At 33.7% G+C, this 14,392-nt stretch overlaps 1 protein-coding gene across 1 annotated transcript in view; it reads left to right on the top strand.

Moving 5' to 3' along the window:
* ME1 (malic enzyme 1) overlaps positions 1–14,392 on the top strand; it is a 289,390-nt gene that overhangs the window by 241,906 nt on the left and 33,092 nt on the right. The window contains exons 8-9 of the mRNA XM_001375732.5: positions 3,447–3,544; positions 5,560–5,673. Of these exons, the coding sequence (XP_001375769.3) occupies positions 3,447–3,544; positions 5,560–5,673 (212 nt within the window). The remainder of the gene's footprint in view (positions 1–3,446; positions 3,545–5,559; positions 5,674–14,392) is intronic.

The following is a 14,392-nucleotide window of genomic DNA, read 5'->3' as shown; positions in this document are numbered from 1 at the left end:
GACCCATAGTTCAGTGATCTAGGAATTAATTTACTTACTAACAAAAAATAAGCTGCTAGCTTTTATTTCAGGAAGAAGCCATAAAGAGATGAAACCATATAATTACGTTCAAAGCAATGGAACCACTCTGTGATCTGTCAAAGTTAACTGGCTAAAATAACAAAAATGTATATGGCCACATGCCCATTGATCCAGAATTTCTTTAGAAAAGTAAAGAAAATGCAATTGGTTTTTATCCCAGATCAGTTTCATGTTAATTTTGGTGCAATTTAAAGAAATCTGGCAAAGATTTTCATAAGTTCACTACCTATTAAAAAAACTACATTAAAATCAATATACAATTGCTGCTATTTCTAATAAAATTGACATTTTAAAAGCTTTCCACCTTAGCAAAATTTTACTCTGGATGTATATCATGCTCAAAAAGTCAAATGGTTTTTCTGTCTCTTCTGGGTGGAAATGCTTGCCAGCAATTCATATTGCATACCTTTAATTCTTATCCATGTATCCACATAATTTCACATAATAAGTCAATTCATTGTGTGAGGGGTCTTCATTACTCCCTGATATCATAAGAATATCAATGGATCATCCTAGCTATCACTTACTCTCATATAAGCAACCTGTCTTCTATTTTCTTCATGTGTCTTTTCAGTGACTTCTTTGATCCTGGTTCTTGTTCTGGGTGGCTCATATTTTTGTGTTAACATATGCTTCCCCATTGCCCTTTGCGTGATACCTATTTTTAATTCTTTAAAGAACTCCATGAGTGATCCATAAATTAGTCATACAACAATACTGATATGATATTGGTATTAAAAATATAGGCCTTTGATTCTGAAAAAGGCTTTGAGTCATTAAAGGAGCTTTTTAATTTCTTAAGGACAATCTATTCCACTATTCTCCTGGCTAATTCAGGGCTCAACTCATTGTCCATTCCTACAGTCAGTACAAGCCTCAATGGATAGTCTCTATACTTTGCTTTTCCATCTGCCTGCCATAAGGAAGGCAATAGACAATCTTCATCTGCTTGGTTTTTCTTGTGTATGTGCTTAGGCTGAACTCTTGAATAGTTTCAGATATTTTCCAGGCTTTGAAATGTCCTGAGTCTTTCTTTAACCAAAATAGTGTTATCCCCAAATAGAGACATCTTAATGGCTCCGCCATAATACATGCAATATTTAGATGAAAGGTGATGAGGTTTTTTATGTTGTGGTTGTGAGGAGAGAGAATGGGACAGATTTGAGAGAACTTGAATGTCCTACAATTTCTCCTGCCCCTAAGGGAAAAGTCAGATATGTTCGTCTGCTATTCTGGAAAGGAAGAATCAGTCACTGCCTGGCTAAAATGGAACTGCTAGAAGCATGAGCTGCTTTTTTGGCCCCTCCTTCCAGCTTACCTCTTACCTCTTTCCTGACAGCCCAGTCAGATGCCCTTCTCCTTTGCTCCTGTCTGCCCTTCCTCTTAGCCCTCATTAATAACCAAGAGTTTATACCAGAGAGCTAATGTCCCTTTCTCTCCTTGTTTGTTAAAACCAGACCTGGGTCTCTTCAACACAACTATAGTGAGATTGTTGTTCTATTCTCTTCTGAGGAAAGCTATCCAGGTTCTCCTAACTTTTAGTGATTCCCCATTGAGTATCAAATAAAGTATAATCTCCTCATACTTGCATTCAAAACTCTCTATAATCTGTCTCAGCCAACTTTTTCAGCCTGTGCTTATACTATCTCCCTAAATTCACTCAATCTTCCTGCCACTCTAGATAATTCTCTTTCTCCCCCTTTCATCCTTGAGTAAAGGCCTTTATTGTTTTTGTATCCTCAGTGTCTAACATAGGACCTGGTACATAACCTGGTACATAACAAAATGCTTGTTGACTGACTAATCTTGATCCCTGTAGTTTCTACATATTGAACTACTTCATCTTTTGCTCCCAGAATTAATTATTTTCCCTTTCCTCTGCTGATGTCTTTTTCTCCCTTTAAAACCAGATTAATAAATGACCCTTTTCTGGTTTCTTGGGTTAAAGTTTACTGTCCCTCTTCAGGTTCCTCATAACATTTTTTCCTGGACTGTTTTACATTTATCTCACCAATTCTCCCTCATTTTTTATATATTCATTCTTTTCCCACATTAAATTGTAAGATTCTTAGAGTCAAGAATATTGGAATTATCTAAATATTTTTAATGGCTAGGTGTTGGGTGATTTGAGTTGAATTAAATTCTTATATTATATTACAAAATAAAGGGGTAAAGAAAAATAATTTTTGTCTCACCAACCACTAACACACAAACATATACATATAAATATAAACACGGAGCCTACACATACATAAAAATTATTCATCATTATAAATTAGTTCTTAGTTCTCACCCTAGCACAAAAATCATCTTATTACGTATTCCATAGACAGCTCATCTTAATCTAGTAAATAGTCAGGATTCCACACCATTCCTGTTTCCTAAACAGCCTACTGTCAGGGCAGAACCTTCTAATCTTTGACACATAAAGAATATTGATGGCACAGGTAGAAATGGGATAGGTGGGAAAGATCAGCTTTTACTAGTTAATATACTTACTTCAAAATGAAAAGAATTCCAGGGACCTCACATAAAATAATATTTTTTGGCAAAAATGGAAAGCATTCAGTGTCATGATGCATATGTGCATGCAAGCACACACACATTTTCTAGTTTCCTCTTCCCCTTAAGCAAAATATAACCTTAATGCAACCCTCATTGTTAGGATAATATTCATGTGACCTTCAACATGGAATAAAAAGCTTATTTGCAACTCTACCACAGGTGGCTGATACTAAATTGCATGATCCTGTATTACAGCCATTCAAATATACCCCTCAAGTTACAGTGACTAAGCTATGTAATGTACTATGTGATACTTCACATAATAACCTTAGAGTCCGAGTTTTTAAATTTTTTTGTGTCATGGACTCCTTTGACAATTCAGGGAAGCCTTATAGATCCTTTCTGACAAAAGTGTTTTTAAATGCATAAAATGAAATGCCTGGAATTTCTCAGGAGACATTATGTTGAAGTGTGGTTATCAAAAAATAAATAACTTCATGAATCCCAGGTTAAGAACTCCTATCCTCTAGTCATTTGCCTCTTAGGAATGAGGAATAGTAAGTCATTCTCAATTAGGCCATAATATTGGGGGAAATGTTTCAAAACTTTAGGCATTCTATTCTATTAATTAAATTGTTTATATACTTTAAATGTTATTTTATCTTTTAAAAGTATTTCAAAAGTAATTTTAGATCACCATTTGAAAATATGAATTGAAAAAGATTAGAACACAGAAATGTTGAGGACATTTCTAGTTCTAGACTTTTGTAATTTTTAAATTCTTGATAACAAAGTATCAGTTTAATAATTGGCTAATTATTGTTTGACAATTGTTCAAAGGAAATAATTACCTATTGCAGGAACAGCATCGGTTGCAGTTGCGGGTCTCCTTGCAGCTCTGCGCATTACTCAGAACAAGCTATCTGATCACACAGTCCTATTCCAGGGAGCTGGAGAGGTATGTCAGCATAGTTTTCTATGATTTTAATTATAAATAATGTATTTTAACAGATTTGTAGTATGTTTTGTTTTGTCCTTCCTGAAGACCCCACTCCCCCAACGTGACACACCTTATTGTTTTTCACAGGGACAAAACATCATTTCTCCATTTAAATTAATTCACACATTGATGAAAAAGTTCATATTCCCTGAATATATTACAAGCTTTTAAAGAGACTTATACTTAAAAATACACACGTATACACACGCAAACACACACAATATTAAACCCTTACCTTCTAGCTTAGAATCTCTGCTAAATATCAGTTCCAAGGCAAAAGAGTGATATGGGCTAATGATAAGGGAGTTAAGTGACTTGCCTAGTTGTCTGAGGTCAGACTTTAACCCAAGACTTCCCAAAAATTGTCTGTTAACTTAGAACCTTCCATATCAATATGAAGAGTATTCTTAATTTGGCTTTTAATTCAATAAGCACAGTTATCCCAAAATAACTTTTAAATTCTAAGGGAAAAGTATGTAAAAGAGAGTGTAGAGATTTTCAGTGTATTCTCAGTATTCATGTGCAAAACATCCTAAATTGTAATTATTGGCAGGACCTGGCCATCAAGTCAAAGTTAGTCACTATTTTGCTATCTTTTTATGTAATTTGATCATCTAAGAAAGGAAAAAGTAGACTCCAGTAATAGCAGCAGTTCATTCCTAGTCACAGAATTAAAATGTCAACTAAATTTGAACTTTTTGCAGGGAAATTGCCTAGATATGTTTAAAATTATCAAATATAAAACCAGAAAGGGAATAGAGAAATACTTTGTGGCTTGTATTTTTTTTAAGATTATAATTCCTAGTCTACTATAATTTTGAGTGAAAAATGTATTCTGGGAAGTGAATGTATGGTGTTTACAGGTATGTTTTTGCCTCTTTGTGAAACTTTTAAAGGGTAATATTGTTTTAAAAAATAAATATATACTTCTGGTGTTTCTATGAGTACTTGAAGCTGAAATTCTAATGGAAGATAATTTATAAGTGACATATAGAATACAAAAACTAAGATACAAAATAGTTTACTTTGAGGAAAATATCAAATGATTGCATATTAATTTGGAAACACAAAAAAAGTAAAAGCTAAAATGACTATTCAATGAAGTTTAAATTCTTTACCACATCCTGAATGGATATTTATATATGGTATTTCAATTTGATAATTTTATTCTTTAAGTTCCTAAAGGACTCTGGTAAATAGAAAAGGTCAATTTGAGATAGTTAGAAACCACCCAAGAGAGGTTCATAGTTGAAAGATTCCCCAAAGGAAATATCCTTTAATTTTGAGGTTTTTGGAAGTTTCACAGTCTTTATGATGTTTAATAGAAATTACTAAATAGAAAAGGTTGATTCTCATTATATTCAAAATTGCATCCTAAACTTATCCATGTTAAGAAAGCAAATAAATGTTTAGAAGCACAAACTTTTGTGAACACAGAACTTTTACCAGTGAATTTCTTTCAAAATTCTACCTAATTGGTTGCTTTGCAGTACAGTGACCATGATTCACTTCTGTCTTTTGCCATTTCATGGAGTTTCAATCTAACTTTAATATTTTGATCATGTAATTTCAATTATTATTATTATAATTATTATTATATATATTATATGCTTATATATATTAGCTTTTTATTTGAATTAAATTGTCAGAAATAGTAACTTAAACAGTAACTTCTATAAAAGTAGTAATTCACTAGTGCATTTTGTTTCATAGGACTAAAACACAGTTAGAAAATATAACATTAATTCTGTAAAGAGGAAGACCAAATGCTACTCTTTTTAGATTATTCAATGTGGAATAATAATTTTTCATTTGGTGTGAATAGGTGTAAAAGTATTGTGGTCTATTATTTGAATTCACATGCATCTTTAATTATCAAGATAATATAAATTATAACTTTCAATAAAACTCTACAAAATAGTAGCTTAATTTTTTTGTTTTAATAGCATCTGTTTATTATAATTCTTTCTTAGGCTGCCCTGGGGATTGCAAACCTTATTGTTATGGCCTTGAAAAAAGAAGGGATATCCAATGAGGAAGCCATTAAAAAAATATGGATGGTTGACTCAAAAGGATTAATAGTTAAGGTAAGTCTTTGTTCTTGTTAACCATAATAAAAATGTATTGACCAGATTGGTTGAAATGTTTTTTAAGCAAGAATTTGCTATATGATTTCATTTATAATGAAGAAAGATGCTGGGGACAGCTACAGAGTCGCAAGAAAGAAAGACTGGAACATTATCAAAGAGGGATAATGAATGTTTATTGTAAGCAGCACACCAGATTTAAAGCTCTTCTCCAGAGACACAATCTATCCTCCCCAGAATGTGAACAGGGGAGTTAACCTATTCCCAGGAGATCTTGGAGCTGTTCATGTAGCCTTGAACTGAGATTACTGTGTTTTGGCATACTCAGCAGGAATGGTATGTCACAAACACCTGGGAAGAGGAACTCTATTCCATGAAGTCATGAATGGTTCACTGCAGAAAGATATGGTGCATTATATTTAAAAGTGGAGCTATTCCACTGGGGCAGTTTGCTACCATTAATTAAACACCCAAAGTGAACTTTTGGTAGAATGCACTTAAAAGAATTTTTCTGAATCTTCTCAAGATAAAAGTTACTGAAAATGCAAATTCAACTCAAGGATAATTGACCATTTAAAATGTTAATTTTTTGGTCAACTGTACTGTAAAATTTTCTGATTTTTGCTATCACTTGATCAGTCTGGATTTGTAAAGCTGTCCCTTCAGCTTTGTGCTATGTCTACACTAAATATGTCTGTCATCAGATGAACAGTAGTATCTGATTATTGCAATTGGCTATATTTCCCCTCTCCTGTAAATATATAACAATATTATAGAATTCAGTAAAGTGGTTTAAACATTAATGTCTATTCATGAATTAGATTGTATAAGAAAAAATGATGGACCATGTGGAGCAAGATTTAAAAGAAATGGGGGCAGCTGGGTGACTCAGTGGGTTCAGAGCCAGATCTAGAGAGTCCTAGGTTCAAATCTGGCCTCCAGCTGTGTGACCCTGGGCAAGTCACTTGACCCCCCATTGCCTAGCCCTTACCACTCTTCTGCCTTGGAGCCAATACACAGTATTGACTCCAAGACAGAAGGTAAGAGTTTAAAAAAAAAAGATTTAAAAGAAATATAACTACCACTCTTTTATGGACAGGAATTTTTTATTAGAATCAGGACCTTCTAAGATATGTGTGGGGGTGGGTGGGTGTAGGTGTGGATACTGACTGCAGTCAGTGGATACTGAAAGCAGTTTTATAACTAACAGCTAGTAGTAGTATTTTTTTAACTCTTACTTCTGTCCTCATAACAACTCTAAGACAGAAAGACAAGGGCTAGGCAAATAGGGTGAAGTGACTTCCCCAAAGTCACACAGCTCTGAAGTATCTTAGGCCAAATTTGAACCCCAGTCTTCCCATGTCCAGGCCTAATGCTCCATACACTGTACCACCTAGCTGCTCTAATATTAGGATTACTGCCAATAGTTGTAATTAGTATTAGCAACAATAATAGTTTAAATTTACAGTGTTCTTATTTGCAAAATTATTTCATATATATTAGTTATTTTGGTTCTAACGGTAGCCCTGTAAATAATGTAATTATCATTGGCATCATTTTACAGAGGAGGAAGTCAATGCTCATACTTACCTAAGGTCAGATCCAACATTGTATAACATGGTAGAAAGAATATACTAAAATTGGGTTCAAAGGACCTAGATTCAAATCGTCATTTAGCACTTAATCCCTGTGATCTCTGGTTCTCAGTTTCATTGCTTGAATAATTCTAGCTTTAATGTTCTGAATCTCAAGCATTTTTCTTCATGTTCAGTGCTGTTTACACTAGATCACACACTATATTTTCAGAGAGAGAAGGTATCATCCCTTCTGAACATTTTCAGTGAACTCTCAGATCATTCCCCCCAGCATACTCTTTTAATTCAAGGGAAAACTGTTTTGGTCCATGTAACTTTTTTGCTCCATGCAGCATGGCATATGGCTTTTAAAAGACTAGCATATATATTAAGTAGAAGTTAAATGATTCATAAGATCTGATTTAGGTCACATTTCAGTTAGATTACTCTTCCCATATGGCTTTTCCACCTGGTCCTCTCAGTCTCCCTAACTTTTGAGACCTAAGCTGATATTCAGCAATTTGAAAGACATTTATCCAACATTTAGTATGTTCAAGGCACCGTGCTAATAAGCGTGAGGGGAAATGTCAAAGCTCCTACCCTCAGAGAGTTTATATTTTCAAATTATTTGCCCTCCCTAACACTGTCACTCAGCTCTCAAAACACTCCTCACTATCTTTTTCATTATCCTCCCAGCTTTGTGTTGTTGGAACATTTGATAAGGAGATCACCTATGCCATTGATGTAAAATATTGATGCACAACAAAAACTAGTGGCAGCAGTGGTGGTGGTGGTTTAACTCTCACACAACTCTGTTCTTCAGAAGCAAAAAAAAAAAGTCAAAGAAGTTGTAAATTTATAAATTATGTATTATAAATTTTAAATTTAAGATAGAAATTTGTAGAAGAGGATTTGGCTTTCTATAAAGAAAATTGTTAGTGAACTAGAAATTATTAGCCTCTAAACATCTTCCTATGACTGTCTCTTACGCATGCCATCAAAACTCTATCTTTGAAGAGACAAGCAAATCAATCATTCAACCCAATTACAGCCTCTTCCTAAAACTAAAAAACATTGAAAATCCAGAATATGAAGGAAGAAAAATTAAGTGATCATTAATAATAAAAAAGCTAACATTTCTGTAGTGCCTTATGGTTTGCAAAGTACTTTACATATTTTATCCTCACAAAAACCAAATATGCTTTTATTTATCCTCTATTTTTACAGATGAAGAAACTGAGGCTGATACAGGTAGTATCTTGCCCTGGGTTTTATAGCCAATAAATATCTGAAATAGGATCCAAGCTCAGCTCTTCCTAACTCCAAATATCACATTCTGTTTGCTCTGCCATTTTTCATTTAACTCTAAACCTCAGAATTAAAATAAACCTTGACATAAGCCTTTGTCTACTTCATACTGTTATAAAAACCAATCAGGTAAATCTATAATTTATATTCAAGAAATTACATACATTCCAGCCAAAAAGAGCAGAGTTGTATTTTATTTTGAAAGAAACAGATTTTAAAGTACAATTCTAACAAGATTAGAATTTTAGAGATCTAAGTTGGAAGATATCTCCAAATAATCTAAACAGAAAAAATTCAAGTAAAATTTCAGAACAAGTTTTTTTTAGGATGGAAATTGAAAATGAATGGGGGGGGGGGGGGAGGGTGGAACAAAACCATACCCATTGTCAATCAATGAAGAACAACTAGTTTTTAAATAAAATTCTGAAAAGTGAAAGTGAGTCTTAAGTGTAGTAAAAAAATGTCATCAAATCATAATGCTTTTTTTTCTTCATTATATAACCTTTAGAGTCCAAAATTAGAGATGGTCCTTTGGTGACAGACTTCCTCATAAGTATGGTTATCAAGCTGAATGTATCACAAATTTATAACACACAACAAAGACTATAAGAACAGCTTGGGGGAAAGATCCAGAAAACCTTTGTGAAAATCTTTTCTCTCTCTTCCCCAGTTATTGACAAATAGAACCATTTAGTTAATGCTAGTGGATGACTAGCTTTTTTCAACATTCTTTTAGCTTTCTTAAGTTATCACATACAGTCAAGCATTGGGGTTCATTCTATGAGTAGTTTATATTTCTTACTAGATGTGATAACTTCTGGCCAAGATTTAGCCTTTTTGTAGTTTTAGGATTTAGTAGATGACAGCTGTTATTATGATTAATAGAGTGGGTTATTCATGAAAAATATAATTTTTCCTGACTATTCCTTCAACACTAACCTATCTTTTTCTTTGTTTCCCCCCTTCCCCTGGTGGTTTGGCTGTTTGGCAAACGATTATTTCACAGTGATTACTATGAATTTTCTGATCTATAACTCATTTATATGAGGAGGCATTAATGTGTTGGTGGTAGTTATGATTTGCCTGCCATTATATCTTCTATAATCAGAAAATAAATTTAAGAGAACTCTTAACTACCTGTTTAGATTATCATGTAACTATTAACATCTTCATAACAAAGGTTCAGATAGTAATTAATCAGTATTTGTTGAATTAAATTGTAAAGCATCTTTCCATGTGGATTCTTTCTTCAGTGTCTTGATAATTGTTTTCTTTTGTTCTAGACATATTGGTAGGTTGTCCCAAATTTGTGGCATATTTTACAAACTTGCAAAGAAACTCATTAATACTGGCTTGGGGCATAGTAAACAAATTTTTCTTAGGAGTATTCTACCATGTGGATTATTATTCCCATGTTGGTTTGTTTTGTCAGCCTGAATCCTTTTGAAGTTCATTTTTTGTCCCATTTGAATGAGTTTATTTAGTCAATTTAGAACATCATTCCTTGATTATAATAATCATATTTTTCCCCTCTCTCCCCTCCACCCACTCTTCCCCCAGCCAACGCTTACTTTCATTGGGTATTACTTGTGTCCTTGATCAGAACCTATTTCCATGCTGTGGTTTCCACTGGGATGTTCATTTAGAGTCTCCATCCCCAACCATATCCCTTCGACCCATGTATTCAAGCAGTTGTTTTTCTTCAGTATTTTTACTTCCACAATGCTTACTCTGGATGTGTATAGTGGTTTTTCTCATAGGTTCCTCCAAGTTGTTCAGGGTCATTGAATTGCCACTAATGGAGAAGTCCATTACGTTCGATTATACCACAGTGTATTAGTCTCTGTGTACAATGTTCTCCTGGTTCTGCTCCTCTCACTCTGCATCACTTCCTGGAGGTTGTTCCAGTCCCCATGGAATTCCTCCACCTTATTATTCCTTTGAGCACAATAGTATTCCATCATCAACATATAGCACAATTTGTTCAGCCATTCCCTAATTGAAGGGCATCCCCTCAATTTCCAATTTTTGATCACCACAAAGAGCACAGCTATGAATTTTTTTGTATGTCTTTTTCCTTATTATCTCTTTGGGGTACAAACCCAGTAGTGCTATGGCTAGATCAAAGGGCAGACAGTCTTTTATCGCCTTTTGGGCATACTTCCAAAATGCCCTCCAGAATGGTTGGATCATTTCACAATTCCACCAGCAATGCATTAATGTCCCAACTTTGCCACATCCCCTCCAACATTCATTACTTTCCTCTGCTGGCATGTTAGCCAATCTGCTAGGTGTGAGGTGATACCTCAGAGTTGTTTTGATGTGCATTTCTCTCATTATAAGAGATTTGGGGGAGGGGAGTCAGCTGGGTAACTCAGGGGATTGAGAGCCAGGCCTAGAAACGGGAGGTCCTAGGTTCAAATCTGATCTCAGACACTTCCCAGCCAGTACACAGTATTGACTCCAAGACTGAAGGTAAGGGTTTATTAAAAAAAAGAAAAAAGATAGATTTAGAACACTTTTTCATGTGCTTATTAATAGTTTTGATATACTTAACTGAAAATTGCCTATTCATGTCCCTTGCCCATTTATCAATTGGAGAATGGCTTGATTTTTTGTACAACTGGTTTAGCTCTTTATAAATTTGAGTAATTAGACCTTTATCAGAGGTTTTTGTAATGAAGATTGTTCCCCAATTTGTTGCTTCCCTTCTAATTTTGGATGCATTAGTTTTGTTTGTACAAAAACTTTTTAATTTGATGTAATCAAGATTATTGATATTACATTTTGTGATTTTTTTTCTAGATCTTGCTTGGTTTTAAAGACCTTCCTTTCTAAAAGATCTGACAAGTATACAATTCTGTGTTCACCTAATTTGCTTATAGTTTCCTTCTTTAAATTCAGGTCATTCACTCATTCTGAGTTTATCTTGGTGTAGGGTGTGAGATGTTGATCCAAACCTAATCTCTCCCATACTGTCTTCCAATTTTCCCAGCAGTTTTTATCAAATAGTGGGTTTTGGTCCCCAAAACTGGGATCTTTGGATTTATCAAAGACTGTCTTGCTGAGGTCATTTACCCCAAGTCTATTCCACTGATCCTCCTTTCTGTCTCTTAGCCAGTACCAAATTGTTTTGATAACCACTGCTTTATAGTATAGTTTGAGATCTGGGACTGCAAGTCCTCCTTCCTTTGCATTTTTTTTTCATGATTTCCCTGGATATCCTTGATATTTTGTTCTTCCAAATGAACTTTGTTATGTTTTTTTCTAATTCAGTAAAAAAGTTTTTTGGTAGTTCAATGGGTATGGCACTAAATAAGTAAATTAATTTGAATAGGATTGTCATTTTTATTATGTTAGCTCATCCCACCCATGAGCAATCAATGTTTTTCCATTTGTTTAGATCTAGTTTTAATTGTGTAAAGAGTGTTTTGTAGTTGTGTTCATATATATAGTTCCTATGTTTGTCTCGACAGATAGATTCCTAAGTATTTTATATTGTCTAGGGTGATTTTAAATGAAATTTCTCTTTCAAATTCTTGCTGCTGAAATGGGTTGGAGATATATAGAAATGCTGATGATTTGTGTGGGTTTATTTTGTATCCTGCAACTTTGCAAAAATTGTTGATTGTTTTGACTAGCTTTTTGGTTGATTCTCTAGGATTCTTTAAATAAACCATCATATCATCCGCAAAGAGTAATAGCTTGGTCTCCTCATTGCCAATTTTAATATCTTCAATTGCTTTTTCTTCTCTAATTGCTACTGCTAGTGTTTCTAGTACAATGTTAAATAATAGAGGTGATAGTGGGTATCCTTGTTTCACTCCTGATCTTATTGGGAAGGCTTCTAGTTTATCCCCATTGAAGATAATGTTTGCTGATGGTTTTAGATATATACTGTTTATTATTTTTAGGAAAGCCCTTCTATTCCTATACTTTCTAGTGTTTTCAATAGGAATAGGTGTTGTATTTTATTTTATCAATGGCTTTTTCTGCATCTATTGAGATAATTGTGTGATTTTTGTCAGGTTGCTTGTTAATATGGTCAATTATGTGGATGGTTTTCCTAATATTGAACCATCCTTACATTCCTGGTATGAATCCTGCCTGGTCATAGTGGATGACCCATGTGATGACTTGCTGGAGTCTTTTTGCTAGTATCCTATTTAAGATTTTTGCATCTATATTCATTAGTGAGATTTGTCTATAGTTTTCTTTCTCTGTTTTTGACCTGCCTGGCTTTGGGATCAGTTCCATGTTTGTGTCGTAAAAGGAATTTGGTAGAACTCCTTCTTGGCTTATTCTGTCAAATAGTTTGTTTAATATTGATAGAATTCATTTGTGAATCCATCTGTAACTGGGGATTTTTTCTTAGGGAGTTCTTTAATGGATTGTTCAATTTCTTTTTCTGATATGGAGTTGTTTAGGTAATCTATTTCTTCCTCTGTTAGTCTAGGAAATTTACATTTTTGTAAGTATTCATCCATATCACCTGGATTGCCATATTTGTTGCCATATAATTGGGCATAATAGTTTTTACTGATTGCCTTAATTTCCTCTTCATTAGAGGTGAGGTCTCCCTTTTTATCTTGGATACTGTCAATTTGGTTTTCTTCTTTCCTTTTTTTAATTAAACTTACTAGTACTTTGTCTATTTTATTTGTTTTTTCAAAGTACCAGCTTCTAGTCTTTAATTAAATCAATAATTCTTTGACTTTCAATTTTATTAATTTCTCCTTTGATTTTTAGGATTTCTAATTTGGACTTCATCTGAGGATTTTTAATTTGTTCACTTTCTAGTTTTTTAATTTGCATGCCCAATTCATTGACCTCTGCCCTTCTTAATTTGTTAATATTTGAATTCAAGGATATAAATTTCCTCCTGAATATTGCTTTGACTGCATCCCATAGGTTTTGAAAGGATTTCTCATCATTGTCATTTTCTTCAATGAAGTTATTAATTGTTTTTACAATATGTTCTTTAACTAACCAGTTTTTTGAAAATCAGGTTGTTTCATTTCCAATTAATTGTTTATTTACTTCTCCATATACCCTTATTATTATTTACATTCAATTGTGATCTGAGAAGGTTGCATTCATTATTTCTGCTCTTTTGCACGTGTTTACAATGTTTTTATGCCTAATACATGGTCAATTTTTGTGAATGTACCATGAGCTACTGAAAATAAGGTATATTCCTTTTTGTTCCTATTTATTTTTCTCCACATGTCTACTCACTCTAATTTTTCTAAGATTTAATTCACTTCCCTCACCTCTTTCTCATTTATTTTTTGGTTTGATTTATCTAGTTCGGATAGAGGAAGGTTCAGGTCTCCCACTAGTATAGTTTTTCTATCTATTTCATCCTTGAGTTCCACTAGTTTCTCCTTTAGAAATTTGGATGCTATGCCATTTGGTGCATACATGTTGAGTACTGATATTTCCTCATTGTCTATACTGCCTTTTATCAAGATGTAATTACCCTCCCTATCTTTTAACTAGATTTATTTTTACTTTAGCTTTGTCAGATATCATGATTGCAACTCATGCCTTCTTTTTATCAGTTGATGCCCAATAGATTTGGCTCTATCCTCTTACTTTTACCTTATGAGTATCTACCTTCCTCATGTGTGTTTCTTCTAGACAGCATATGGTAGGGTTTTGGATTCTAATCCACTATGCTATTCGCTTGCATTTTATGGATGAGTACATTCCATTCACCTTCAGAGTTATGATTACTAGCTGTGTATTTCCTAGCATTTTGATTTCTACTCCTGGTCCTGCATTTTCTTCTTTCACTATTTCCTTCTACACCAATGTTTGTTTTTAATCAGTCC

Source organism: Monodelphis domestica, chromosome 2 (assembly GCF_027887165.1).
Source record: "Monodelphis domestica isolate mMonDom1 chromosome 2, mMonDom1.pri, whole genome shotgun sequence".
Taxonomy (NCBI): domain Eukaryota; kingdom Metazoa; phylum Chordata; class Mammalia; order Didelphimorphia; family Didelphidae; genus Monodelphis; species Monodelphis domestica.
This window is presented reverse-complemented; position numbering and strand designations above follow the sequence as displayed.